Source organism: Neohortaea acidophila (assembly GCF_010093505.1).
Source record: "Neohortaea acidophila strain CBS 113389 unplaced genomic scaffold BDY17scaffold_13, whole genome shotgun sequence".
Lineage (NCBI taxonomy): Eukaryota > Fungi > Ascomycota > Dothideomycetes > Mycosphaerellales > Teratosphaeriaceae > Neohortaea > Neohortaea acidophila.
The window spans coordinates 13,289-37,572 of NW_022985522.1; the positions used below are offsets into that span (position 1 = coordinate 13,289).

At 55.9% G+C, this 24,284-nt stretch overlaps 15 protein-coding genes across 15 annotated transcripts; 8 read left to right on the plus strand and 7 right to left on the minus strand.

The window, feature by feature from the left end:
- The first annotated feature begins 6 nt into the window (after positions 1–6).
- BDY17DRAFT_305396 (uncharacterized protein) lies at positions 7–2,721 on the plus strand. The gene has a single exon (XM_033734861.1). It carries the CDS (start codon positions 93–95, stop codon positions 2,565–2,567), a length of 2,475 nt encoding a protein of 824 aa, XP_033585125.1. The 5' UTR covers positions 7–92; the 3' UTR covers positions 2,568–2,721.
- A 16-nt stretch (positions 2,722–2,737) lies between these two features.
- BDY17DRAFT_305400 (quinon protein alcohol dehydrogenase-like superfamily) lies at positions 2,738–4,094 on the plus strand. Its single transcript, XM_033734862.1, has 2 exons — positions 2,738–3,031; positions 3,112–4,094. The coding sequence occupies exons 1-2, from the start codon at positions 2,825–2,827 to the stop codon at positions 4,066–4,068; spliced, it is 1,164 nt and encodes a 387-aa protein (XP_033585126.1). The 5' UTR covers positions 2,738–2,824; the 3' UTR covers positions 4,069–4,094.
- A 191-nt stretch (positions 4,095–4,285) lies between these two features.
- BDY17DRAFT_328097 (uncharacterized protein) lies at positions 4,286–5,123 on the plus strand (the record flags this gene model as incomplete). Its single annotated transcript, XM_033737791.1, has 3 exons — positions 4,286–4,322; positions 4,379–4,668; positions 4,728–5,123. The coding sequence occupies 3 exons, from the start codon at positions 4,286–4,288 to the stop codon at positions 5,121–5,123; spliced, it is 723 nt and encodes a 240-aa protein (XP_033585127.1).
- Positions 5,124–5,127: 4 nt separating this feature from the next.
- BDY17DRAFT_258568 (phosphatidic acid phosphatase type 2/haloperoxidase) lies at positions 5,128–5,894 on the minus strand (the record flags this gene model as incomplete). The annotated part of the gene is made up of 2 exons (XM_033731788.1): positions 5,128–5,597; positions 5,657–5,894. The coding sequence occupies 2 exons, from the start codon at positions 5,892–5,894 to the stop codon at positions 5,128–5,130; spliced, it is 708 nt and encodes a 235-aa protein (XP_033585128.1).
- Positions 5,895–6,233: 339 nt separating this feature from the next.
- Positions 6,234–7,673, plus strand: BDY17DRAFT_231799 (RWD domain-containing protein; the record flags this gene model as incomplete). The annotated part of the gene is made up of 1 exon (XM_033730225.1): positions 6,234–7,673. A coding segment is annotated over one exon (1,440 nt), but the record flags the coding sequence as incomplete, so codon positions are not given.
- A 506-nt stretch (positions 7,674–8,179) lies between these two features.
- BDY17DRAFT_258230 (uncharacterized protein) lies at positions 8,180–9,286 on the plus strand (the record flags this gene model as incomplete). The annotated part of the gene is made up of 2 exons (XM_033731753.1): positions 8,180–8,938; positions 9,017–9,286. 2 exons carry the CDS (start codon positions 8,180–8,182, stop codon positions 9,284–9,286), a joined length of 1,029 nt encoding a protein of 342 aa, XP_033585130.1.
- Positions 9,287–9,359: 73 nt separating this feature from the next.
- On the minus strand, positions 9,360–12,208 carry BDY17DRAFT_305410 (amino acid permease). The gene is made up of 5 exons (XM_033734863.1): positions 11,487–12,208; positions 11,228–11,248; positions 11,044–11,168; positions 10,405–10,990; positions 9,360–10,351 (listed from the first exon to the last, which is right to left on the minus strand). Exons 1-5 carry the CDS (start codon positions 11,757–11,759, stop codon positions 9,512–9,514), a joined length of 1,845 nt encoding a protein of 614 aa, XP_033585131.1. The 5' UTR covers positions 11,760–12,208; the 3' UTR covers positions 9,360–9,511.
- BDY17DRAFT_341555 (uncharacterized protein) lies at positions 12,209–13,752 on the plus strand. The gene is made up of 3 exons (XM_033737996.1): positions 12,209–13,004; positions 13,061–13,247; positions 13,308–13,752. Exons 1-3 carry the CDS (start codon positions 12,267–12,269, stop codon positions 13,601–13,603), a joined length of 1,221 nt encoding a protein of 406 aa, XP_033585132.1. The 5' UTR covers positions 12,209–12,266; the 3' UTR covers positions 13,604–13,752.
- Positions 13,753–14,012: 260 nt separating this feature from the next.
- BDY17DRAFT_54510 (uncharacterized protein) lies at positions 14,013–14,903 on the minus strand. The gene is made up of 2 exons (XM_033738485.1): positions 14,486–14,903; positions 14,013–14,433 (listed from the first exon to the last, which is right to left on the minus strand). Exons 1-2 carry the CDS (start codon positions 14,751–14,753, stop codon positions 14,090–14,092), a joined length of 612 nt encoding a protein of 203 aa, XP_033585133.1. The 5' UTR covers positions 14,754–14,903; the 3' UTR covers positions 14,013–14,089.
- A 79-nt stretch (positions 14,904–14,982) lies between these two features.
- On the minus strand, positions 14,983–15,927 carry BDY17DRAFT_305416 (uncharacterized protein). Its single transcript, XM_033734864.1, has 2 exons — positions 15,438–15,927; positions 14,983–15,385 (listed from the first exon to the last, which is right to left on the minus strand). Exons 1-2 carry the CDS (start codon positions 15,655–15,657, stop codon positions 15,054–15,056), a joined length of 552 nt encoding a protein of 183 aa, XP_033585134.1. The 5' UTR covers positions 15,658–15,927; the 3' UTR covers positions 14,983–15,053.
- A 5-nt stretch (positions 15,928–15,932) lies between these two features.
- On the minus strand, positions 15,933–16,701 carry BDY17DRAFT_54508 (uncharacterized protein). The gene is made up of 2 exons (XM_033738484.1): positions 16,405–16,701; positions 15,933–16,354 (listed from the first exon to the last, which is right to left on the minus strand). Exons 1-2 carry the CDS (start codon positions 16,580–16,582, stop codon positions 16,026–16,028), a joined length of 507 nt encoding a protein of 168 aa, XP_033585135.1. The 5' UTR covers positions 16,583–16,701; the 3' UTR covers positions 15,933–16,025.
- Positions 16,702–17,243: 542 nt separating this feature from the next.
- Positions 17,244–18,173, minus strand: BDY17DRAFT_349625 (uncharacterized protein). The gene is made up of 2 exons (XM_033738170.1): positions 17,737–18,173; positions 17,244–17,673 (listed from the first exon to the last, which is right to left on the minus strand). Exons 1-2 carry the CDS (start codon positions 18,116–18,118, stop codon positions 17,357–17,359), a joined length of 699 nt encoding a protein of 232 aa, XP_033585136.1. The 5' UTR covers positions 18,119–18,173; the 3' UTR covers positions 17,244–17,356.
- On the minus strand, positions 18,172–19,607 carry BDY17DRAFT_305422 (uncharacterized protein). The gene has a single exon (XM_033734865.1). The coding sequence runs from the start codon at positions 19,542–19,544 to the stop codon at positions 18,420–18,422; it is 1,125 nt and encodes a 374-aa protein (XP_033585137.1). The 5' UTR covers positions 19,545–19,607; the 3' UTR covers positions 18,172–18,419.
- A 215-nt stretch (positions 19,608–19,822) lies between these two features.
- Positions 19,823–20,785, plus strand: BDY17DRAFT_328108 (uncharacterized protein; the record flags this gene model as incomplete). The annotated part of the gene is made up of 3 exons (XM_033737792.1): positions 19,823–19,863; positions 19,920–20,071; positions 20,133–20,785. 3 exons carry the CDS (start codon positions 19,823–19,825, stop codon positions 20,783–20,785), a joined length of 846 nt encoding a protein of 281 aa, XP_033585138.1.
- A 1,417-nt stretch (positions 20,786–22,202) lies between these two features.
- Positions 22,203–23,622, plus strand: BDY17DRAFT_54555 (uncharacterized protein). The gene is made up of 3 exons (XM_033738486.1): positions 22,203–22,384; positions 22,447–22,561; positions 22,637–23,622. Exons 1-3 carry the CDS (start codon positions 22,337–22,339, stop codon positions 23,362–23,364), a joined length of 891 nt encoding a protein of 296 aa, XP_033585139.1. The 5' UTR covers positions 22,203–22,336; the 3' UTR covers positions 23,365–23,622.
- Positions 23,623–24,284: the final 662 nt, after the last annotated feature.

Below are 24,284 nucleotides of genomic sequence, written 5' to 3' on the forward strand. Positions count from 1 at the left end.
CAAACTGCCATTGCCGCATCTGCTTCCGTCGCGCAATGCTCTGAAGGGTCTCGAGGTCATCTTGATAACCCGCGATCGCTATTCAACCCTTCATGGCCACCCTCAAGGTTGGCAGGAGTCTGCAAAGACTTGCACGCGGCTCCCGCCTCCCTCCCCTCTCCTCCACCAGACATCTCGCGCCTTCGGTGTCATATCTTCACCACAGACCGCGGTACATCTGCGCGACATGTCGACTGCAACGTGCCGAAGCCACAGACGCCTTTTCCTCTCAGCTCGCCGCCGTACGACCCAGCCTTCTCGACCAAGTCAATGCGCCGCCCACCTCCCCTCAAACCCTCACCGAGAAGATCGTTCAAAAGTACTCGCAAGGTCTCGCAGAAGGCAAATACGTCAAAGCCGGCGACTACGTCACCCTCGCGCCGCACAAATGCATGACGCACGACAACTCCTGGCCCGTCGCGACGAAGTTCATGTCCATTGGCGCGTCCAAGATTCACAACCCGCAGCAGATAGTCATGACGCTGGACCACGACGTGCAGAACAAGAGCGAGAAGAATCTCAAAAAGTACGAGCAGATTGAGAACTTTGCCAAGACGCAGGGGGTGGACTTCTACCCCGCTGGAAGGGGCATTGGGCATCAGATTATGGTGGAGGAGGGCTATGCTTGGCCTGGGACTATGGCTGTTGCCAGCGACAGTCATAGCAATATGTATGGTGGGGTGGGATGTTTGGGGACCCCGGTGGTGAGGACTGATGCTGCGAGTATCTGGGCGACCGGCAGGACGTGGTGGCAGATTCCGCCCGTTGCCAAAGTGACCTTTACTGGGGTCTTGCTTCCTGGCGTTACAGGGAAAGATGTCATTGTGGCTCTGTGTGGATTGTTCAACAACGACGAGGTGCTGAATCATGCGATCGAATTCACCGGTAACGAGGAAACGATGAAGAGTTTGCCTGTGGATGACCGACTGGCCATTGCAAACATGACTACAGAATGGGGTGCTCTCTCCGGCTTGTTCCCAATTGATGATGTCTTGAAAGGCTGGCTCCGATACAAGGCGACAGAAGCGAGCATGTACAAGTCACCTCCCCAGACCGCAAGCCTGACATCCGACCGATTCAATCATCAACGTTTGGATGAGCTTTTCGCGCAACCTCTAAAGGCGGATCGAGGCGCAAAGTATGCGAAGGAGCTATATATCGATCTGTCCAGCCTCTCGCCGTACGTTTCAGGGCCCAACTCGGTCAAGGTGGCCACACCGCTGGACGAGCTAGAGCGGATCAAGATCAGCATCGACAAGGCATATCTCGTGTCCTGCACCAACAGCCGGCGATCAGACATTGCCGCCGCGGCCAAAGTCTTCAAAGACGCAGCGGAGGCTAATGGCGGCAAAATTCCCAAGATCGCAGACGGCGTCAACTTCTACATCTCAGCGGCGTCGTTGCCAGAACAAGAAGCGGCGGAAGAGCAAGGTGACTGGCAAGCTTTGTTGGAGGCCGGGGCGCAACCTCTGCCTTCTGGATGTGGACCTTGCATTGGACTTGGCACGGGCCTACTCGAGCCCGGTGAAGTCGGGATCAGTGCGAGTAACCGCAACTTCAAAGGACGAATGGGCAGCACGGACGCGAAAGCATACCTGGCGTCCCCTGAAGTCGTGGCCGCTAGTGCGCTGAAAGGCAAGATTGCCGGACCAGGATGGTATCAGAAGCCAGAGGGCGCCGAGGGTGTGATCATGGGCGAAGGCGGATACGCGACCTACAGCGTCGAGGATGTTCTCGAAAAGCTCATCAACGATGCCGAGTCTGCCATCCAAGAGGGCGAGAAGAATCTCGGAGGGAGCGCCGCCACGAGCGATGCAGAGATTACTAGCAGCGACAGCCTGACCGATGTCCTCCCCGGCTTCCCCGAAAAGGTGACCGGCGAGATCGTCTGGTGCAATGCAGACAACGTCAACACCGATGCCATCTACCCGGGCAAGTACACCTACGACGACGCCTTCTCCTCCGACCCGAAGAAAATGGCCACCGTGACGATGGAGAACTACGACCGCAATTTCTCCTCCATCGCCAAGACGGGTGATATCCTTGTTTCCGGGTTCAACTTTGGTTGCGGCTCTTCTCGCGAACAAGCTGCTACCGCCATCCTCGCCAAAGGTATCCCTCTCGTGGTCGCGGGGAGTTTCGGCAACATTTTCAGCCGGAACAGCATCAACAACGCTTTGATGGGCGTCGAGGTGCCGAAGCTGATCGAGCGGTTAAGAGAAGCATTCGTCAATGGCAAGACGGCCAACGCATCATCTGCCTCCATCACTGAACCCGCGCTGAACAGTCAAAGTCTCGACTCGCCGCCGCCCGCCCCGGAAAGCAAGCCGGCAGCGGAGAAAGCGTTGACCATTCGAACGGGCTGGACTTTCACGTGGGATGTGCGGAGGAGTCAGGTTGAGATTCGCGAGGGGGAGAGCGGGGAGATGTGGACGCAGAAGGTGGGCGAGTTGCCGCCGAATGTGCAGGAGATTATTGCGAGGGGGGGCTTGGAGAAGTGGGTGCAAAAGGAGATTTCTGCGGGTTGAGATGGGCTATTGCGGTAAGGACGGCTTGTACGAAGACGGACCAGGGTTGTACAAAGTACCAGAAGCATCTGTAATCGGTCTCCAAACACTTATGTAAGTGGTCGATAGCTTACCAATTTGCCGAATGGAGCACTTCAAAGCAGCGTGAGGCTGAGATGTTTAACTTAAATGTCTTGGCAACGCGTCCTCCTCTGCCAGCTGCACTTTCCATTATCAATGCAATCATCCGCAACGAATACACACATCATCCCAGCATAATGTCGCGCTCCAACGACGCCGGCCACTTCTTCCAAACCACCGAAGCCCTCGCCACCAGCGAGCGCAAAACGGCGAAAGCGAGCAACAAGCGCGGCAAACCCATCAAACTTCCCTCCAAAATCCTCGCGGCGCGAGCAGATCCAGACAACGATGCGTGCATCTATGTTGCGGAAGCGGCGGGGGAGATTAAGCGGGTGAATGTGGATGTGTGTAAGAAGGCGTTTTCTCGTCATCTCTGGCGGCCGGAGTTAGAACTTGTCGCTGACGTTTTTGCTTGTGTCGTTAGACGGGTGAAGTGCGCAAGGTGTTTGCTCAAGGAGTCGCGCCTCTGCCCAGCCTTGCTATCTGCACGCACTCGCAGTCCGTCTTTGCCGGCTGCTGGGACAAGAACATCTATCAAATCCGTCTCTGGGACCGGCGACTCGTGCGAACGCTGCAGGGGCACACGGACTTTGTGAAATGTCTACTGTCAACTACACTCAACGGCAAGCCGATTTTGGTCTCCGGCGGCGCCGACGCAACCATTATCATCTGGGACGTGGAATTCAGCAAACCATTGCACAAGCTCAAGGGCCACACGAAATCGCTGCAGGCGCTCGCGATCGATCCGCGCAGTGTGTACGAAGGCACGGGCATCGACGCAGGCTTCGTCCTCTTCTCCGCCAGCAGCGACCGCGAAATCCGCAGGTGGCATATTTCGTACTGCGGGGCGCGCGAATTCTCCGACTCGATCGCGAAGCCCATCCTCGCGCACGACACGAGCGTGTACAGTCTGTGCTTCGACAGCGAGGGGGATTTGTGGACTGCGTCGGCGGACAAGACGGCGAAGCATCTCGTGCGGACGCGAGACTGGGAGGCGGATACCGTTTTGCCGCACCCGGATTTCGTGCGAGATGTGGTTGTTGCGGAGCGGTTGGGTGTCGTCGTTACTGCGTGTCGGGACGAGGATGTGAGGGTTTGGGATATTGCGTCTGGAGACTTGGTGTGTGCGTTTTCGGGGCATTTTGAGGAGGTGACGGCGCTTGTGTTGCTGGGTAAGGGAAGCAGGGTGGCTAGTGTGAGTATTGATGGGACGATTAGGAGTTGGGGGTTGACGGGGCAAGAGATTGCGTCGTATCAGGAGGAGTTGAAGCGAGAGGCTGACGGTCTGGATGCTGGGGAGGGAGATGTTCAAGCGAAACAAGGTGTATTGACGGCGGAAGAGGAAGCGGAGCTTGCCGAGTTGATGGACGACGACGATTGATAGACACAAATCTCATCTTTTGCACAACGTCTCTGTATTTCTCACTCTGGAGCATCTGCTCGGGAAGGCTGTGGTGCTTACAGTGGGATGATTAGGCTAATTCCATCTCACCAAAGTCTAGACCAAAACTTGGCTTCTCTCTTCCACCGACCATGTATTTGAACACTTATAAACCCTCCTCAGACTCCTCATAACCAAACCTCTACAAGGCGCAAGAATGGACAAAGAAGTCAAAATCACCTCTGGCGGCAAAGGTACGTACTTCCTCCAACAGCCTGACCACGACCACTCACACTCCCACCCAACCCAGACCGCCTCCTCCAAGCCACCAAAGTCCTCACAAAATGCTTCTGGGACGACCCGGTCGTGCGCTTCATGATGTCCTCCATGACGGACGAAGCGCGCAAAGCCTACTACCCGGCGTACATGCACAGCTTGCTCAAAGCGGCGGCGCTGAACGCGGCCATTTTCACCGAAGCGGCCGACTGGGCTTGCGTGGCGGTCTGGCTGCTCCCCGGCAAGACGGTGGATAATCCGTTTACGATGCTGCAGGCGGGGCTGCTGGGGTGTTTGTGGAGGTTGGGGGTTGTGGGCGTCAAGGTACGTTCTTTTTCTACTGTATATTTATGTCGGATGGCAGATACTAAAGGTCTCCCCAGCGCATGCTAGTTGACTACCAAGGCCAATCGGGCGACTGCAAGCGCCGATTTCTCGTCGATGCGCATGGCAAGAGATTCACGCGCTACCACTACCTCTTCTTCATTGGTACCGATCCCGCTGCTCGCGGCCAAGGTCTCGCGTCCAGGTTGATCAAAGAGTACCAGCAAAAAGCTGCCGCGGAAGGCTTGCCCATCTGGCTAGAAGCAACGACGCCCCGCTCGCGAGATGTGTATGCGAAAGTCGGCTTCGAGGAGACGACGATGATGAAGCTGGGTGAAGGCACGCATGCGGCGAGCGGAGTGCCTGAAACTGGCGGGCCGGGAGTGTGCATTTGGCCTATGATCTGGTTGCCACCGAGCATGCAGAGCGGACGGATCGATGCAGCGAAACAATGACATGTCATTGCTTCTTGAGATTCTTAATCGCCTCGCTCCTCTTCTGTCTCCGGCTTTCCCACCGCTCCCAACCGGCATCCACTAGATCCTCATTGACAACCAAGTCCCGGAATCTCGCCCAGCGAAGAATTGGCTGGTCTAGCAGCCAATCCACCAATCCCAACCTCCGCGCGAGGCTCGTCGCGATAAACCACGCCACAGCACATGCTACTCCCGCCGCCACTCCAGCATACACCTGCCGAGGCTTGTGGTAGTTGAGGTAGACTCGACTCTGCGCCACGGCCGCCGCACACACTAGAGACAGCAGAGATAACGCCAGACGTTGCCACAAGGGGATCGGGATGTGAGTGGCCGAAGCATGCGGGTGGTTGTGCGGATTATGTCTGAGCAAAAGGAACAGAGACAAGAAGGTTGAGAAGAAGGCGACGAATTGAGCGTGCGAGGATGGCATGCCGTAGCCTTTGCCGAGCATTTCTTTGCACTTGTTAGTCTCGTGGGAGTAGATAGAATCATTAAGAGAGACAGAAACGCACGAGTCGGGCGCTCCTCCTGGATCCAGCGCTTGAGAATCCAATTCAGCGCTTCACACCCCATTTGCCCCGCGAACATCAAGAGGATCTCGACCTCTCGCGTGCTCCAGATTAGCGTGACATAGGTGATGGTCAAGCCTTGCGGGACCAAGGCGAGAAACGCGCAGGCGAGCGAGATGAGGTCATTAGGATCGTAGTGGACGTGAGTCAGCGACAGGGAGGCCAGTGGAGGGTCCTCCATGGTGGCGGTCAATAAGTGTGTGGATAGGTAGTGGAGGGAACACGGGGTTCGCGTGGCAGATGAAGACGTGCAGTGCTAGACCTCGGGGCGGGAGCGGACCGTGCGCAGGGTCCCAAATCTTAACCTTCCGGCCGGACATCGACTTCGGTCCTCGTCGTGCATGTTTGCCACCAGCATACCTATCTCACGGATATAAGTTTGCAAAGTCGTGGATGTTTGCCACCACGTCTTCTTGAGATGCTACCCAGATAGCACTGATTCAAAGGTCCACGCCACCTTGGCCGTGCGACCTTTTCTATCGAAGCCGCCCCGACATCCCCAGCAGCGATGGACACGGCGGATGAGCGTCAAGAGGAGCTCGAGACTCTGAATGCCATCTACCCGGAATTGGTTATACATCCAGACGATCCATTCTCCGCCAGCCTGGAGCTTGAAGTGACGCCGACGAGACCACTGCTGGTGCGGTTCATTCCTGGAAAGCCTGCCTCTGGCCAGCGGACATCCTATGCTGCCGCCACCTCCAACGCAGCGCACATTGAACGGGACGTAGAATTCTCCCATCTGCCTCCGCTCAGCATTCGACTCCATCTGCCCGAACGGTACCCATCAGATGCCCCTCCGACGGTGCAGATCACCACTCACTACGACTGGCTACCAGCGTCGAAGCTGATCGAGCTGGAGAAGGAAGTTGTGTCTTTGTGGGAAGACTATGGCCGATGTCAGATCTTGTTCGCCTACATCGACTTCCTCCAGCAATCTGCGGAAGCCGGATTCTCCCTGGAACAGAGCCCCGATGGTTGTCTCGTCCTGCCTGTCAGCTCAGAGGCAGCGCTCGTCGACTTCAACACAGCAACCAGGCAGGCAAAGTTCAACGCAGGCACGTACGACTGTGAAATTTGCCTGGAACCGAAGAAAGGTTCATCTTGTCACGCTATGAGAACGTGCGGTCACGTCTTCTGCAAGACGTGTCTGCTAGACTTCTACAACAACGCCATCACGGAAGGCGATATTTTGAGCGTCAAGTGTCTATCCCCAACGTGCGGCAAGGACTCTTCAAAAGGAGCATCTGTCGCGAAGCGCAAACCTCGGCCGCTTCTGCAGCCGCGCGAGCTGCTTGCGATCGGGGCGGAGGAGAAGATGGTGCGCCGGTATGTGGAGATGAAACGCAAAAAGAGGATCGAGTCGGACAAGAGCACCGTGTACTGCCCGCGCACATGGTGTCAAGGCCCGGCCAAAAGCACAAAGTACCCACCCATCCCGGCGGACCTCACCACGCTCGTGGACCCGGAGTCTTCATCAGACGATGAAGGAGATGCGAAGCCACCCGCCGACCAAAAGGAAAAGAGGACCGTTCCATCGAACCCCTCGGACCGCCTTTCAGTCTGCGAGAAGTGCTCGCTGGCCTTTTGCAATGTCTGCTATATGGGCTGGCACGGCCCTTTGGCGCGCTGCTACCCTCGCGATCCGTCGGAGCTCTCGGCGGAGGAGAAGGCGAGCTACGAGTACATTCGCCTGAATACTACGCCCTGCCCGTACTGCAATTCGCCGACGCAGAAGACGATGGGCTGCAACCATATGATCTGCGCCACGTGCCAGACGCCTACACATTTCTGTTACCTCTGCTCTTCGTGGCTTGATCCCCAGAATCCCTACCAACATTTCAACAAGCCTGGCACGCCATGCTATCAACGACTGTGGGAGTTGGAAGAAGGAGACGAAGGGCAAGCACCTGCAGATGGGAGAGGTTTCGCAGGCGAGCGACACTGGGAGCAGCTGGCGATTGAAGCCGCCCGAGCAGCGGAAGCCCAAGAGGCTGCAGAGGCGGCGCAGGCCGAGGAGTTTGCCAGAGCAGAGCGTCAATTGCAGCGCGCGCCTGTGCAGGCTCGGCGAGACGACATTGTGGATCAGATGGCACGTGCGCAGCTGGATGGCGCCCGCATTCGGCCCCGAAGGCGCGCATCTCTCAACCGGCCTGCAGACGATGCAGGGCAAGCTGCACGGTGAGCATCGCACGCAGGTACAGTATTCCACGATTCAACGAAGACGATGAGCAGCGTTTCGCCCACTATTGCTACATGTATTGCTAAATCAATGGTTACGCAGGATGTCTTGGCTGTGTCCGCTCCTTCCTCGTCGTATATCCACTTCACGTCATCGAATTCAGACCCCGCTGTCGTACCTTCCTTGCAACAAGTAAGCCTCAGCCTTGACTTTTCCAAACCTTCAATCTTTCATTTTCTTCTCTACAACCTCCCATCTGTTCCCCCAAGACAACACCGTCGACAATGGCCAAGCTCACTCTCTTCCTCACCCTCCTCTCTACCATCCTCACTGTCGCCTCAGCCGCGCCGACCAGCTTCGCCTACCCTCTCTCCAACGGCTTCCCCAATCCAAACCAATCACAACTCACAACCATCGAGCAACAAGCCCATGGCACCCTACCCAACACCCCGCCTCCCTCCACCCTGGATCCCGAATCCGAAACAGCGCTCGGTCTAATCGCCTTCAACGAGCTCTTCGAAGTCGCCTTCTTCACCCAACTCCTCAACAACATCACCTCCGCAGCTCCAGGCTACACCGACGTCCCCAACCGCGACCAAGTGCTGAGCACGCTGCACGCCGTCGTAGCGCAAGAGCAGCTGCACGAGCTGAGCGCCAATGGCGCCTTTACGAACCTCACCGGCAAAACCATCCAGCCGTGCAACTACACCTTCCCCGTGGATTCCTTCAACGCCTCCATTGCCCTAGCCTCAAAGTTCACAGACCTCTTCCTCGGCACGCTAGCAGACGTGCAAACTATCTTCGCCTCGCACAACGACACCGCTCTCATCGGCCTGGTAGGCTCAATCATAGGCCAAGAAGGCGAGCAAAACGGCTTCTACCGCTCGCTCCTCGGCGAAGTCCCGCCCGCCCTTCCCTTCCTCACAGGCGGCGCCCTCGACTTCGCCTTCAACCTGATCCTGCAGAACTTCGTCGTGGCCGGTTCATGCCCTAGTCTCGACCTCCTCGTCTCCCGCGGACTCAAGCAATTCGGCGTGCTGGAAGTGCTATCAACAAACTTCACTGCGGACAAAGACGCCACCGGCGATTTTAGCATTGCCTCCTTCTACCCCGCCGAAAAGCGACAGGACGGAAGCGGCACCAACAGCAGCAGCCAGGCGTTCATGACGTACATCAACCAGCAGAATGCCCCCTTCTCCGTGCCTATGACTTTTACCAAGAGCGATGGCGGCGCGGTCTTCTTTTTCAATGCTTCGTTTCCCGCTGAGACGCGGAAGTTGAGCGGGTTGGTGGTTGCTGCTGTTACGAATGGGCAGGGGCCGTTTGCTGGGCCGGAGGAGGTGGCTGCTGCTACGCTCTTTGGGCCGGGGCTGATTGAGGTTTCGGCGTAGGGTTGGGGGTAATTACTGGGATGAATTAAAAGTGTTTGCGTGTACGATAGTCGTCGAAAAGGAATGAGCGCGTTGCGCTCGTGGTTCCAACCTGTCTATGTGCAATAGATGGATATTACGTCCAGGATTCTGCATCCACATCCGTCTTCTTATATGCTCCGTCTCGCAGCAGTGGAAGCGTGTTCTCCTAGGCCATAACCATTCTCACGTGAGAAATGCCATCCATCACTCTTCAACACGAGTGCGGTCCGACCCCCGCCGCTTCACACCAGCAAGTCCCTCCTGCATGCTCCCACTAGAATGAGACTCGTACTCGTCATCCAGCTGATGCACCTTGCCCAATCTGCCCGCCGGCAACCACTTCTCCTCCGGCGTCACGAAATACGTGATAATCCCAAAAATGGTAATAGCGCCGAAAATGACAGGCGAATAGTTGAAATTCGCAGCAGTAGCGGGGAACACGAGTGGTGAAAACAGCACACCAGCGAGGTAGAGATTCCAGAAGAGGGCGATGATGGTGAACGGACGACTCCAGCGGCCAAGGTTGAATTTCGCATGCTTGAAGCTGTGCGGCGTGATGAAGGCTCTTCCGAACGCGACGAGGGCGTAAGCGGTGATGGTCGGCACGGCAGCGGCGCTGATGAGCGAGTCAAAGGCCACGGCGGAGGGGAGGATGGTGCAGAGCAGGAGGGCGGCGACGACGTGCATGACGATGATGGCGTTGCGGGGCTCCTTTTTGTCCGAGACCCGCGAGATCCAGCCGGCGAAGGGGAGCGCGCCGTCGCGGGCGACGGCCCAGATGAGGCGCGAGCTGGCGACGCCGGCGATGGTGGTGTTGAAGATGAGGCCGATGATGCAGATGACGTTCATGAAGACGTGGGGCCCGCGGCCGAGGGCGTGGGCGTAGATTTCGACGAACGGTTGCGGGGCGCCGTAGCTGTAGAGGAGGTTCAGGTCGGGGAGGCAGAAGAGGAAGAGGATGACGAGGGGAAAGCCGATGACAGCGGAGGCAAAGGCGGACCACCAGATGCCGCGGGCGGCGGTGATGCTGGCGTTCTTGGTTTCCTGCGGGTTTGGGTGAGTGAAGCTTCAATACGATATTCCGGCACGAGACTGACCTCTGAAATATGACCAGACGCTTCAAAGCCCACGAGAACTCCAGCGGTGACGTAGAAGCTCAACATCCAGTTCCAAACGGGCGGAGCACCTGTCTCGTTGAACTGCTTCGTAAAGACGTACTCTGCGCTCTGGAAGCCATATGTTTGGGAAACGGCAATGGGGAGCCAGATCATGTTGAGCAAAAAGTCGAGGATGATGATGCCGGTAGCGAGGCGAAAAATGGTCGAGTACGTCTTGGGGGAGAGGTAGTTCATGCCGATGCTGATGCAGAGGAAAGCCTCGGAGACGATCCATTGCACAGCGCGGAATTTGATGTCGTTGGTGTCGGTGGTAAAGGGGAGGTTGAACACCGTAATCTCCGACAGCAGGAAGTTTGCAGTGGCTTGGCAGTTGGAGGCGACGAACGTGGTCCAGGCAGTGGTGCTCCACCAAGCGACAATGAAGCCAAAGAACCGGCCATAACGGCGACCACCGGATTCCGCGGCCCAGAAGTAGATGGATCCGGCTGCGGGCAGGGCGGAGCAGACTTCCGCGAGAACTGCGGCGGTGATGAAGACGAAAACACAAGTGATTACGTAGCTCGACCTAGGCAGCGCATGAGCTTAATTATCGGGCACAAGATGAGACGATGGACTGACCAGTAAGCAACGGGTCCACCGGCTCCAACACCAATGGTGAAGGTGGTGCGAATGCCGCCGACGGAGTAGAGGGCGGCAAAGCTTGCGGCGAAACTCTCAAAGAATTTCCATTGTCGATGGAGGGACTGTGGTAGAGGTTAGCAATACGTCTCTTCCCTTGCCAATGCGCGTGGGGTGTACATACTTGTTTGTACCCAAGAGCACGCTTGGCGGATGTCAGCAATCAACCCAAGATGGAGAAGGGAAAAGAGGCTGGGAGCATCGCTAGTAGTAATAGCATCTTCTTACGCGCCAATTACGGCGGTCAAGTTCGTGCGGTATGATCTCAGGCTGCACTCGCATGCAACCACCCGCGGCTACAACTTGGACGCTCGACTGGTTTGCTTACAAAGATACTGTCAACCGCTCATGCTTGCCCTCTCCTAGCCTGCCGTGTGCCGTACCAGGTAACGCTCGTCTTCGTCCATGCTGCTGGTGTCGTCGACGGTGAAGTCGGACTGCAGCGGGTTGTTCGGCGCGATGTCTTCATCTTTGCCGGCTGGGGCGACTGCAGAGCCAGCGCGCGTCTTGGTGGCCATTGCGATGGATGGACTGATAGATTGATAGATTGGGCCAAGAGACGATGATCTCGGCGCGATATGCGTGGTGGTGGAAGACCGAAAATGCGCCAAGAGAGAAGTTCGCCGGAAAAGCACGGACGGCATTCTTCCCTCCATCGCCGCACCTTCCGACCGTGACGACAGCTTCAAACCTTATCATCACCTCATGTCGTCAGGCCGGAAAAGGCGTGGGAGCTCAATGAGAAATAGAGTTGCCGTCGAGCGGTTCGGCGCCAGGGCCGGCCCCGAATGAGGCTCAATACCTGACGCATTCAGGGCCAGATCGACGCTGCATCGAACTGCATCGGAACACCACCCGCCTATCCGGCGTCGTCATGACGTCAAAAATATCACTCTGATCGACGCATCGGGTGGGTTCCCGTACTTGTGCGTGCCTGGCTAACGCCTGATTCGCCCCGGCTTTCCCTCTTCCGACCTCACAGTGTCTCGCTTTCTCAAATCATCAATGGAAAATTGCGCATTGCGGCATCTTAACTTTGACAGCTCTGCGTCATAGCCATTGCAAGTAGTTCAGGCACCGGCATCGCATAAAATGCCTCTCCATCCTTGCTAGGTATTTTGTTCTTTCTTTTCGTCACTTTCAATCCATCATCCACTGGCAAAATGAAGTTCACTCTTGCCGCAGCTACCGCCATTCTCGCGACCGTCGCGTCGGCGAAGAACTGCAAGAACGTTACTATCCCCATCACCGCCTCTGCGCGAAATGGTGTCTTTAACGCCACGATTCCGACCACGGAAATCGAAATTACCGACCTCATCCTGAACCTCGCCCAGCAGGGCGCCAACTACTCAGCGGCAACCCTAACTGGCTACGAGACTGTCACCGGCAACTTCGACATCGCCGCCACCTACTGCGAGCCCGACGCCGGCCAATCGAGCGCCCTCCAGATCCTGACCCACGGCATCGGCTTTGACCGCTCCTACTGGGATCTGCCCTTCAACAACTACAACTACAGCTATGTCAACGAGGCCGTCGACCAATACGGATTCTCCACATTCTCCTATGACCGTCTGGGCATCGGCCAGAGCTCGCACGGCAACCCTCTCACCCAGATTCAGGCCTACCTGGAAGTGAATGCCCTCTACCAGCTGACCAAGAAGTTGGAGGCGGGCTCCATTCCCGGCATCCCCGGCGGCTTCGAAGTTGTCTCCCACGCCGGCCACTCGTTCGGCTCGCAACACACCTACCTGCTGACCGCCATGTACCCCAACATCTCCAAATGCATCTCCCTCACCGGCTTCAGCCAAAACGGTTCCTTCGTTGCCGACTTTGAGTTCGCCGCAAACCTGGTCCAGGCCAACACCGTTTCAGCATTGAGCTCGTACCCTGACGGTTACTTTGTACGCCCTCTCCCGTCCTCCCCACAAGATTGCACAATACTAACACGGTCAAAAAGGCCAATGCGAACATGCAATCCGTGCAATACGACTTCTTCAGCCCGGGCGACTTTGACCCCAACATCCTCACCTACGCCTACATGAACGGCCAGCCCGTGACCATTGGCGAGCTGTTGACCATCGGCGGAGAGATTGCCGTTCCAAACACCTTCCCCGGCGCTGTGCACATCGTGACAGGTGGCCGAGGTAAGAAACTCCCAGACTCTCAAAACCGAAATACAGCCCATCGCTAATACATGTCCCCAGACGTCCCGTACTGCGGAGGAAACTGCCTCGCAGCACCGACCGGCTACCCCAACATCCCCAGCACGTCGAAGAAGTACTTCACCGATGCCAGCGTGTTCAACGTGACCATCATCCCCGGCGCCGGCCACGGTCTGAATCTCGAGTACGACCACCCCACCACCTACGCCAGCGTGCTCAACTTCTTGCTCCAAAACGGCTGTGGTCCTAGCGGCTCTACCACCAACAGCACCAGCACTGGTAGCTACGGCGGTAGTGGTAGCACCAGCACCGGCAGCTCTTGGCCGTCATCGAAGTAAAAGGATGAATAGTTGCTCTACCCGTGGAGGAAAAACGTGTGGAAACAAAGAATAATAGGAATAATTGGATACCCTTTCATACGGAATATTGCAAGCATTAGCCGTACACGAGAACACATGAAGCTGTAATACTACATCGAACATCGAAGATCCTTCGTTTATATTTCATGAGGTCCCAAAACCCGCCCGATCAATCGAAACTGTCCCGGCTCAGTGCACTCTGAGACACGCACCGCCGTCGCAGCAGCCGGAACTACGATACGAACACTGCCGCTATCGTGGTGCTGTTGCACACATGGTCCTGTGCGGTTATCTTACGGCCTACTGCGAATGGCTTTCACCTACGCGGCTTTACGTGTTTCCCGGCTGCCTGTGATGATGGCCAATCAGGAAGTTGAAGAGAATGAGAGTGAGTGCTTGTGTGGTGCTAGTTCGCTTGTCGCTTGTCGTGCTTCCCGATATCTCTACGCCCTCCGTCTGCTTTTTTCATGTGCTCCAAGCGTCCAAGGATGAGCGTGGTGGACAATACCAATGTCCTCCGTTGACATCTCCATGCACGATGGTTCCGTATACATCACCCTCGCTAAAGACTGGCTGACCAAAGTGGCTCAGCATCGCCATCGTAGTTTCCAACAAGCTGTACATCGCCTGTCCCGCGCTATTGGCATCGCCGCCTCTGACAAACACAATCAATCGGCCATCCTCGCTGGTATGCACCACTGCAGCGGCCGTAGTGCAACCTTGGCCGAAGACGATCACATCAAGAGCCACGTGCGTGATGCCTCTTCCGTTGTAACGCTGCGCGTTCGGCCACACAGCGCGGGCGTTTGCTACTTCCATCAGTGGAATTCGTGCTGCTTGGAGGCGGAAGAGGGTCATTACCAAGTATTTGGTCGCGCATAATACTCACGCCTCCCATGCCTTCGTTGCTTCGAATCGTTTCAGTGAGCGCGTCCACGTTTTCGTTATTGATCCGAAGTGCATGGATGAGAGCTTCCACCTGGGCATTCTTGGCTTCGATTGCTTTCACGAGTGCATCGATTTTGGCGTCCTTGACTTGAATAAGTTCGGCGAGATCCTCCGCGGCCGACCAGGTAGTGGCTTCGATGTTGGTAAGTAGGCCGGAGAGGTCAATGGTTGCTTGAGCCATAACGTCTCCGGCAGGCCGTGACACGGAGAGAGGTTTGTATGACGTGCAAAGGACGAGATTGAGTTGTGTTACGAGAACAAGGGCAGTGAAAAGAAGAAACAGAAACGGGGTGGGAAAATATGCAGTCCGAAACACTTTGTGTGTGGTCTCGAATAGTCCACCACTCGTGAAGCGAGCAGTGATCAGCCCGACGCGAGTGATGGTCAGCCATCTGGCAATTGATTAATAGGCCATGAGTAAACGTTGGCGTATTCACGTTCCATTCCTGAAGTATGAGCCCACACCCGCGCGACGTCCGCTTCAAGCTTCTTCCGGCCCGTACCACTGTCCGCCTTCCGTCGTCTTGCATTCGTCCTCATCATCCTCATCGAGCATGATAAAGAGTTCACTGAAGTAGTCGAGTAGCGACATCGTGGCCACCAACAACACACGCATTGCCTCTTCTGGACTCTTTGCACTGTTGCCCTCGATGAACGGGTGCTTTGTGCCGCGCATGGGGCGGCCGTGAACAACAACAGCCTGGAAGGAGCTGTCTTTTCCGTGGACCACCATATGGAAGTCCGGAGGCGTCGAATCGTGCATATAATGCGTATCCGAGACTCTCGCCATCGGCCACAAGACGAGGGCGTTGGCTACTTCTATCAGTACGCGCTATCCTGATGAAATGACAGTGAGTACACTCACCGAGAATCTGCTCACGCATGGCAGTGAAATCCGCTTTGTTCTCTTTGGCTTGGATGACCTTTGTGAGGGCTTCGATCTGTACGTCCTTGGCCTGATTCGCTTTGATGAGCTCCTCCATCTGGGAGTCCTTGGCTTGCAACGATTTGGTGAAGGTCTCCATGATCGCTGTTGCGGCCGCGAGGTTGTTGAGTAAGAGGGAGAGCTCGATTGAGGAAGCCATGATGACTTGTGATGGCAATGAGGGCGGTGACAAGGTAACGAGAGAAGTTGGACGATGCGTACAAATTCGGGGTGAGGTCAAACTGTGAGATCACAACCAAAGAAGTGGAAGGAACAACCGCAACCAAATCTGGGAAACTTAAGTTGCAGGGAAGGAGCGATACAGACCTACTACGGACGCTTTTTGCTGGTGGCTTTTCCTTGTACAGATTTACCTACATTCCGGCTACTGCGACGATTCAATGAGAATGTATGTTGGGCTAGAGTGCACGCTGAACTAGTTTGCTTCTCGCTTGCTTCCTGCTTGCTATCTGTACGCCTTGTCGTGCCGACGATCGTTCATCCGTTTCTGAGGCTTGTCGTGCACTATCAACGCACTGCACCAAACCAGTCCCCTCCTACGGTAGCATTGCTCTTGAATGCTCTACCCCGGCCGTCCCTTTCAATGTAGATCGAGGGAAGCCAATTTTCCATCATCGACATCGAAGCTTCCAACAAATAGCTCATAGCCTCTTCTGCAGTGTGTGCAAAATCGCCCTTGATGAACACGAACTCTGTACCGCCTTGCTTGAAGGAATAGACGACCTGTGCCTTGAACTCGTCGTCGTGGCCAGATGGTATCGCATTCGAGCGCGGTGGAAGCGTCGGTTTCTCAGACGACTCGGTTTGTACCATCGGCCAGAGAATCTCGGCGTTTGCTACATAGGTCAGTACATCGGGCCAAGCGATACAGATTGGATGCACTGACCAAGAATCTGTTCGCGCATGTCACTCAGTCCGCCTTTGGCGCTCTTCGCTTGGAGAGCCTTGGTAAGAGCGTCCACTTGGGCATCCTTGGCTTGAACGGCTTTGGTGAGGGCGTCTACAGCCGCCGTTGTGGCTTCGAACTTGGCGAACAATCCTGAGAAGTCGATGATGTGAGCCATGATGACTTCTGATGGCAGTGGGATGGAGAGAGGTTGGATGCTGTGTCGAGAACGCGACCTTGCTCTTGTAGGCAAACAAAAGAAGTGGAAAGAAAAGCTGCGAAACAAGTTTGGTAAGCCTAGCCGTGGCGTGAAGACCGAAACAGATTAAGGTTTGGTGTAACACTGCACTCAGTCTCCCGCGTTTGCTCGGATCACGTGAATAGTGGGTCCAGCCCTACAAACATGGAAGCAAAAAAGAAGCTCACATTTACTACGCCATCAAACATCAAACGTTCGAACCCGTGACATGTGCCAAAATCAAAAAGTGAACGTCGCCGCCCACAGCTGATCCCCCGGCCCCCTCACTTAAGAGAAGACACTCCACAAGCCCCCCGCCGACACAATTGTGCCAGCGGTGGATCAGCGCTCTAATTAGTTTCGTTCGAACTCGCGTTCTCCGCGAAACATTACAAACCCCCAGTTTTCGACCCATTGAGGTACTAAATTTGGTGCTTTGACCAACTCTTCCCGTCAAGGTGATTGCGCAGGGCGGAAGATTGTTTATATGGTGACGTTTCTGCTCGGTGGAACTTCGGTGGTTTCACGTGCAGAAGGGGATGCGTTGGAGGCTAGAGATCTGCGTCAGACAGAAAACTATTGTGCAGGCTGGCTGGGATTGGTTTGGTAACACGTCGCGTCAACCGATTGGTATGTGTTGCTTCGGTCTTAAACCACTGCCGAAGTGTTTTGAGCCATCTTGCATCCTCCGATCAAACAGTGAATCGAATACTATCATCTCAGCGTGCTCTCTGACCTCCCCTCCCTCTGTTTTCCCTTCCCCTTCCCCTCCTCCCTCACCCTCTCCTCATCCTCCGCAATCCGGCGTCGCGAACAAACACACACTTTCAAAACGCGCAACGCCTCCGCAATCGTCGACCGTAGCAGCCCCACAACCAAAATGCCCTCGCGCGGCGGCTCGTCGGAGAAATAGAGCACGTTGGCCGAGATTGTCGTCTGGCCGGAACGGTCGATGGGCGTGCGATACCCAATGGCGAAGCTTGGAGTCGGTTCGTTGGGGTGCGTGAGGAGCCAGAGGGTCTTTGCTTCTTCTGTGGGGGGGAGTTAACGTGTTGAGTGTTGAGACTGGCGTTAGATGGTGGCTGGGTACTCACCTATGATTTCGTGCTGGGTGACGGGCAGTTGCTGATAATCTGTATTGGAACGTTGACGCTTGCCTTCTCGATCGAGGTCCGCTGGCTGAGAGGAGATGACCGGTGGTTCGCGTTCAACCGGGTACGTGGAGAAGATGGGCTCTTGGGTTTCCTGTTCCGCTGGCATGAGACATGGATAGTCTTGTGCGGGCTCTATGGCTGCTGGGCGGGTTTCCTTCCGTGGAGCTACATTTGGCACGAGCGGGAGTTGTGCGGGATCTATTCTAGTCCTCTTTGCTGATCGCTCTTGTGGTTGCCGAGATGGGGACATCGTGTTGAGACGTCGCTCTGGTCGTAGGGAGTCAGGGCTGTTCGAGGACTCTTTCTGAGCTTGCTTCGGCATGTTAGCTGTACGTATCGGGGGAGAAACGAGAGAAGTGGTTGTAGGAGATGCGTGGATTCCTTTCTATGATTGAGTGCAGACAGCAAACTGCATTCACCTGCAGCCTGTGTGACGGTGGGTAGTTTGCGCATGCTCGAGGGCGCGGAATACATGCCGCAAGTCAATGCGTATTGGTGTATGGTATCACTGCAAGGCTATGAGTGACCTTGAATAGCGTGAATGAGGTCGAGAGAACAGGCTTCGAGTTCACTTCATATCAAACAGTAAGCACGCTAAGCTTATCAAAGGCTTGAAATACCTGTCACCCAGCCATGCGCCTCGCCTGCGGCATCCTCTTCTTCTCCTTCTGCCCCTCCTTCTTCCTCCGCCTCTCAATCAGCCGCTGCCGGTCCTTACTCTTCATCCCCTCAAACTTCTCCACCAGCGCCTTCTCCTTCAGCTCCTTCTTCTTGGGGAAATAAGGCTTCTTGCCCTGCTCCACCTTCTCCTTCTCCTCGTGGCGATGGCGTCGCAGCACCTCCTGCTCCCGCTCCTTGGCTTCTTTCGCTTTGAGTCGGTTCTCCATGCTGATCGCCTTGCGCTTTAGTGCTTCTTTGTCTTCTTCCGTGCGTGCTTGCTTGACGGCCGCTTTGAGCTCTGCTATCTCGGATTTCTGGTAGTCGCGGAGGAAGCTGTAGGCTTTGTCTGCATTGCCTGGATGGATTGCGCCTTGATGGAGGGCATCGAATCGAGGGTCGCGATATGAGCGTTTTGGGACGTCGATGACTGTGCGCCTGCGCGTGACTTGGCGCCTGGAAGTTTGCGCCGCTGGAGCGTGCTTGGAGGTGCGAGACTTGGACGGTGCGGCCTCAATCTCCGAAGGCGCAGAGTCTGAATCGGCGTCGTCTTCTTCCTCATCTGAGGCAGGAGCCAGTCCATTTTGGGATCGACTGCGCGGCAATGGCTTGCCTGCTTTTGACAATCTATCTTCGGGTGCTTGGCGGTTTTCCATAGCAGCCTTATTTGACTTGATGGACTGCAGTCTGTCTCTCAGAGCTCCCAGTTTGGCCTCATGGTCGGCAGTGGTGTCAGAATTGCGCTTCCGCTTTTTCGAAAGTGCCTCTTTCGCCTGCAAGAGGGCGGCAAACGAGACATTGTTGAGTTGCTCTTGCACACCTTCTTCGCCAGAATCCTCCGCGTCCTGCGCTTTGGGCTGGTCACCATCGCTTCCAGCTTCTGAGGCCAAATCGCTGGCATCCTCGTCATTTTCGCTGGCATCCTCGTCCGAGTGAAAATCCTCCAAGTCTTCGTCGTCCGCAACAATCTCGTCCTCATGGTACGCACTGGACGGCAGAGGCCGCACGTTTTTACCCAGAAGCCTAGCTGGGCCCATGTTGTCCGTGTGCGCGTTGGAGTCCTTCGCCGACCACGGAGTGCAGTGTCGCATCGCAAAAAGACAACCAGATATCGGCCCAGGGCATAGGGTTTGCGCTAGGCCAAAGGCAAAAGCCTCGGGGCGGGGCAGGCGCGGATGACGTCGAGCTTAATTCCGCGAAAAAAAGAGTTGGGGCGGCAAGTTTGGCGAGCACGGACGGCGAGTGTCGAGATGTTGATATCATCCCTACCTCATCTATTCCTGTTGAAACTGCTTCTTCATTCTTGCTTGAGTGTTTTTTCCATCCTGGTTTCGTCTTATTCTTCCATCCCCTCACTGACCGATTCAAGATGAAGATCTTGACGGAGCAAGAGCAACGCGACAATTATTAGTACGTTGCCACGCGACCATTGGCTATCTTGTCTGCCCATCTAATGACAACAACAGTGCCACATTGAAAGGAGGCCTGGTGGGCGGCTTGGGCGGCCTCGGTCTGGGCGCGGCGGGAGTGTGGGCGGCGTCTCTTCGCTTTCCTGCCTTTCGCCAAATCACGCTTCCACTACGAGTCTTCTTGATCACCAGCTCCGGCACATTCGGAGGTACGTGACTCTTGCAAGCGGTCTAAACCATGACACACATTCGTACTCACACCCCCTCCAGCCATCGTAGCAGCAGATGCCGGCTCTCGAGCGTACGAGCGACAGCGAAACCCCGACAACCAGTATCAAGATGAACAAGCGAGCATCCGGCAACAGGCGGACGCACAAAAGACGGGAAAACAGCGCACGATGAATTGGCTGTCAGACAATCGCTATGGTGTCGTGTTTGGGTCGTGGGTGGCATCGATGGGCACGGCGCTTGGGCTCGTCGGCCGAAATCCATACCTGACCGGGCAGCAGAAGCTCGTGCAGGCTCGTGTGTATGCGCAGGGACTTACGCTCGCGGTGGTGATTATCTCTCTGGCGTTTGAGACGAGTGACTCCTCGCGGGGCAAGGGCCGATGGGAGACGGTCAAGGTGCTGGATCCCAACGACCCTACACACAAGCATATGATTGAGAAGAAGATCCATCACGAGAGTTACGAAGGCGAGGACCAGTGGATGGACATGGTTGCTTCGGAGGAGCGCAAGCTGAAGGAGCGGGAGAAGGCGCACAAGCAGCAGCAGAAGAAAGATGGTAACGGCCATGGAAATGGAAATGGCAACGGCAATGGCAATGGCAAGAAGAATGGCAAAGGCAAAGAGAAGGAGGAGAAGTCGGATGAACTGCATGCGAAGCCGGATGAGAAGCCGCCAAAGGTCAACGCGCGATGAGCAAGAGTTCAAAGGCTCACTGTTCAGCGGAGGTACGCTTGAGATTGCGGCTGGGCGAGGAAGCACGTTGGAACCCTCATATCCTGTACATTTACTTACGAAGCATTTGGGCGGTGTTGGTGCGGTCACAAGATTGACGACTCGAGCATTAGTACAGACGGCAGGGCAGACTGCACAATGTGCATAATCTTCCAGTCATCACTCCACATGCTCATTGGTCATAGCTGGAGCAATGTTCAATGCACGATGAGCTGGCAGATGGTCGAGAGTTGGGCAGCAACGGCGGCGATGAAAGGGATACAAGAGTGGGCCGCCCATGCCTTGGTTGAGAACGTCTACCATTCATCAATCCATCTGCTCATGTCCAGTTTGAAACGACACGCGCCCATGGACTGCTCGCTGAGCCAGACAATGGCCCCGGCGCGTACATGAAGACGGGGAATGCATTGTCTGGCGTGGGGTTTTACCGCTTCCTCGGGATGCTGCGTCCGGCAGTTCGAATGGGTGGCGTCATCCGCTGAGACATCAATCCTGCCACACGCGCCGCCCAATACTCGAACACTTCCCTACACCGCAACATGAAATCTAGACACGCAATAATACACTCGATGTAACATCAGCGGACACTTGGGGCGGGAGGGCGACGGCAGGGGAACAAGGTTGGGCCGCGATGGCGCAACGCCGCAACCTTAACGCGCGCCCGTCGACCAAAACTCGGCACGGCAGACGTCAAAAGATGTCGCACCAATCCTCCGACCCAGCCAAACCCCGATGCCACCGGCCCTTTTCTGGCGTCCCCGTATGGCTCTCTCGGCCAGACGCCTGTACTCCGCCTGCAGCGGCCGTCCGTCGCTCTCCGCGCTGCTGCTTCGCCTGCAATTTCCCGGTCCTGCAAGGCTAATGCGACTACTTCTGCAAAGCTAAACATGGCATCGCGACGTGCGTCTGCACGGCCGGGGGGAAGTTTCTGGCACCGCCGTAGCAGTAGGCATGAAACCGGGGCAAGGAACAGGTTGCAGTCGTGCGTTTCCTCTTTTCCCGCCTCCGTCTCCTCTCTCCCTCTTCCCCTCCCTCGCTTCTCCTCTGTAACTCCACTCCCTTCACAATCCTTTTCCGATTCTTTCATCGCTCTTTGAAATTCTCCGAGAACCTGCGAGCCGCCGCGCCTGGCGCCATCCACTCGTTTCCGCTTGTGCTCTTGACGGCCGCGCGACGCAAAATATGCATGTCTTTCTTTAAACTGTCGCCGCCGCGTCTGCTCTGCTTCTGCCACTCGTTTTAGGCGCAGCTCTTTGTCCCTCCTGCATTTCTGCTCCTTTGCCTGCCCATTTCGCGGCTCCTCACGATCACTAAACACCTGCCAGTCCAGCAACCCCTTGTCTTGCTTGCTGCTGCGCCGGATTTATTTCACGACTGCTACGACGCGCCCTCTTACGCACCCACCCGATCAATCCATCGCAGCTTCCTGCCTCCCTGTGCCCCTCGCGACTCTCATATATGTGTCGCTAATGAAAGCACGACGTGTCTCTTGCGTTTCGTGTTTCCCTCGTCATGGCTGGCTCCCCTCCATATGAGCAGCCGTGGTCGGAATACGAGAAGGTATGGGCACAAGGCACGAGTGCTTCCTTCCCCATATCATGCGCTGAGAACAATCACCACAGATTGCTTTACTTGCCGAAATCGTCAAAGCCGGCCGTCCCAACCTCACACACCTCCTTAATTTCGTTAATGGCCTCCATCCCTTTCCGCAATGGGGTGACATCGTACCTCCTCCAGGTCAGTCTCGTTGAAATTAATCCTCGTTCGAGTCGCGTGTTTGGCGATGTCTCAGCACATACTAATTTTGTACAGGTCGCACCCCTAATCAGTGTAGGCAGATGTTCAACAACCTCATCGCCTCGCAGCCTCAACTTGCCGGCCCACAGACACCCTCTCCCATGCCACACACCCTCGGCCCCGTGCATCAAAAGCGACCCTTCGAAAACACCCTGCCTGCCCCGCGCGAGATCCGCCCCAAACCACCCCCCGACGGCTCATCAAATCAGCAACCAACACCTAACGAACCCCCCAAAAAGAAGCGCGGCCGTCCAACGAAAGCAGAAGTCCAATCGCGAGCCGGACCGTCGCAACGAGCAGCAAGCATGTCGGCACTCGGAGGCCGGCCCGTCGAGCAAGTCATCGCTGGCCCCTCCACATACGCGACCCTCACACCGCCCATGCCTCAAGCAGCTCTCGAACGGCCGCCATCCTCCTCTTCCTACCGCGCTGCCGAAATGCGTCCGCCGCCGCCAGCATCCAACAACCCTTCCGCCGACCCCCCGCGACACACGCCCACCGGCTTCTCCATCTCCGACATCGTAACTCCCAACCCGCCCAAGAGTAACGAGTCCAGCTCTTCGTCGGGGAAAAGAAGACGCGCGGCGCGATCCACGCGCTCGGATCCGGTTGGCGCGCACGTGTATGATACGCCTTCCGCGGGGCCTTCGGGAATTGCATACTATGAGCCCCGCGATGGTGATGACCAGCAGCAACCACGCCCCTCGGCCACGGCGCTGGGGAAACGGCCTGATTTACGATGAGCGCACTACTCGACCTTTGCACTGTACCGCTGGAACGTCCAACGTCTAATGGAGGAGAAGGATGAGCAGGAGAGAGACGCGCACTGCGCGTAGGAGCATTGCATACCACACCACACCTCACGGCCACTCGCATGAGAGAGTCAGTCGCCGTACGACCTGACTTACGACAACAATAAAAGAAGAAGGGGAGAAAAGAGCACGAGAAGAGACGTAATTGCAAGAAGGGGATGGCGAATTTCTTTGCATTTCACGTGTACGATATACGCCCGCACGCACGCACGCATTTCCTTTGCATTCTGTAACGTTTGCTCTACGTTCGATGTTACTACCTACGGCCGGAGGAGGGAGGAGGAAATGAGAAAAGATGTAATGATATCATGTAATGTACGCCACGTTGTCTTTTATCTATCGACGAGAAAATGAGCAGATCGAGCCGACGATTTGTACGACTCGCAGGGGAAAGGGGGAGCAAATGGAGACATTAATCTTGGGGAAGCAGGGAAGATGACGGCGGCTTCATTCGACGACAACGGCGGCGGCGGCGGCGTTTAGTATGCAGAGTGCAAGTGTCTTTATGTTGATCAGTGCGGTTGATGATAAAATTGGAAATGTCGAGTCGTTTGTGAGACTAATGCATGCAGGTGTCGTTTTGGCCTTGGAGTTACTGCAGCTTCCCCTGCATGTCTGTCTGCATGCGTGCATGGATGGTGCATGGCTTGTGACTTGGGGGGTTTTTGGTAATTTGTATCTTTTCCGATGCCAGTGGCGATGAAGACGGCTTTCCGTCAAGTAGTATTTGAATGGTATGAAGGGTTCGGTGGTAGTATGCTCGAAATGCTGGAGGCGCCTTGGGATCGATGGCGTCGAAGTCCATTGGTGCCGTAGACATAAGTCCATCGCGACACAATACCAGACTCCGT

Excerpts from the sequence above, each read along its gene's own strand:
- BDY17DRAFT_54508 (XM_033738484.1), bottom strand. The coding sequence starts at position 16,582 with ATGGCTCACATCATCGACTTCTCAGGATTGTTCGCCAAGTTCGAAGCC. Across the intron at positions 16,355-16,404 it reads CATGCGCGAACAGATTCTTG|CAAACGCCGAGATTCTCTGG; the intron begins GTCAGTGCATCC and ends TGACCTATGTAG.
- BDY17DRAFT_305416 (XM_033734864.1), bottom strand. The coding sequence starts at position 15,657 with ATGGCTTCCTCAATCGAGCTCTCCCTCTTACTCAACAACCTCGCGGCC. Across the intron at positions 15,386-15,437 it reads CATGCGTGAGCAGATTCTCG|CCAACGCCCTCGTCTTGTGG; the intron begins GTGAGTGTACTC and ends TGATAGAAGTAG.
- BDY17DRAFT_305422 (XM_033734865.1), bottom strand. The coding sequence starts at position 19,544 with ATGCGACACTGCACTCCGTGGTCGGCGAAGGACTCCAACGCGCACACG.
- BDY17DRAFT_305400 (XM_033734862.1), top strand. The coding sequence starts at position 2,825 with ATGTCGCGCTCCAACGACGCCGGCCACTTCTTCCAAACCACCGAAGCC. Across the intron at positions 3,032-3,111 it reads TTAAGCGGGTGAATGTGGAT|ACGGGTGAAGTGCGCAAGGT; the intron begins GTGTGTAAGAAG and ends TTGTGTCGTTAG.
- BDY17DRAFT_341555 (XM_033737996.1), top strand. The coding sequence starts at position 12,267 with ATGAAGTTCACTCTTGCCGCAGCTACCGCCATTCTCGCGACCGTCGCG. Across the intron at positions 13,005-13,060 it reads CGTACCCTGACGGTTACTTT|GCCAATGCGAACATGCAATC; the intron begins GTACGCCCTCTC and ends ACGGTCAAAAAG. Across the intron at positions 13,248-13,307 it reads CATCGTGACAGGTGGCCGAG|ACGTCCCGTACTGCGGAGGA; the intron begins GTAAGAAACTCC and ends ACATGTCCCCAG.
- BDY17DRAFT_305410 (XM_033734863.1), bottom strand. The coding sequence starts at position 11,759 with ATGGAGGGAAGAATGCCGTCCGTGCTTTTCCGGCGAACTTCTCTCTTG. Across the intron at positions 11,169-11,227 it reads GTGCTCTTGGGTACAAACAA|TCCCTCCATCGACAATGGAA; the intron begins GTATGTACACCC and ends CCTCTACCACAG. Across the intron at positions 10,352-10,404 it reads CGTCTGGTCATATTTCAGAG|GAAACCAAGAACGCCAGCAT; the intron begins GTCAGTCTCGTG and ends CCAAACCCGCAG.
- BDY17DRAFT_54510 (XM_033738485.1), bottom strand. The coding sequence starts at position 14,753 with ATGGCTCAAGCAACCATTGACCTCTCCGGCCTACTTACCAACATCGAA. Across the intron at positions 14,434-14,485 it reads TATGCGCGACCAAATACTTG|CAAACGCCCGCGCTGTGTGG; the intron begins GTAATGACCCTC and ends TGATGGAAGTAG.
- BDY17DRAFT_349625 (XM_033738170.1), bottom strand. The coding sequence starts at position 18,118 with ATGCCGAAGCAAGCTCAGAAAGAGTCCTCGAACAGCCCTGACTCCCTA. Across the intron at positions 17,674-17,736 it reads CACCCAGCACGAAATCATAG|AAGAAGCAAAGACCCTCTGG; the intron begins GTGAGTACCCAG and ends TCCCCCCCACAG.
- BDY17DRAFT_305396 (XM_033734861.1), top strand. The coding sequence starts at position 93 with ATGGCCACCCTCAAGGTTGGCAGGAGTCTGCAAAGACTTGCACGCGGC.
- BDY17DRAFT_54555 (XM_033738486.1), top strand. The coding sequence starts at position 22,337 with ATGGCTGGCTCCCCTCCATATGAGCAGCCGTGGTCGGAATACGAGAAG. Across the intron at positions 22,385-22,446 it reads CGTGGTCGGAATACGAGAAG|ATTGCTTTACTTGCCGAAAT; the intron begins GTATGGGCACAA and ends CAATCACCACAG. Across the intron at positions 22,562-22,636 it reads TGACATCGTACCTCCTCCAG|GTCGCACCCCTAATCAGTGT; the intron begins GTCAGTCTCGTT and ends AATTTTGTACAG.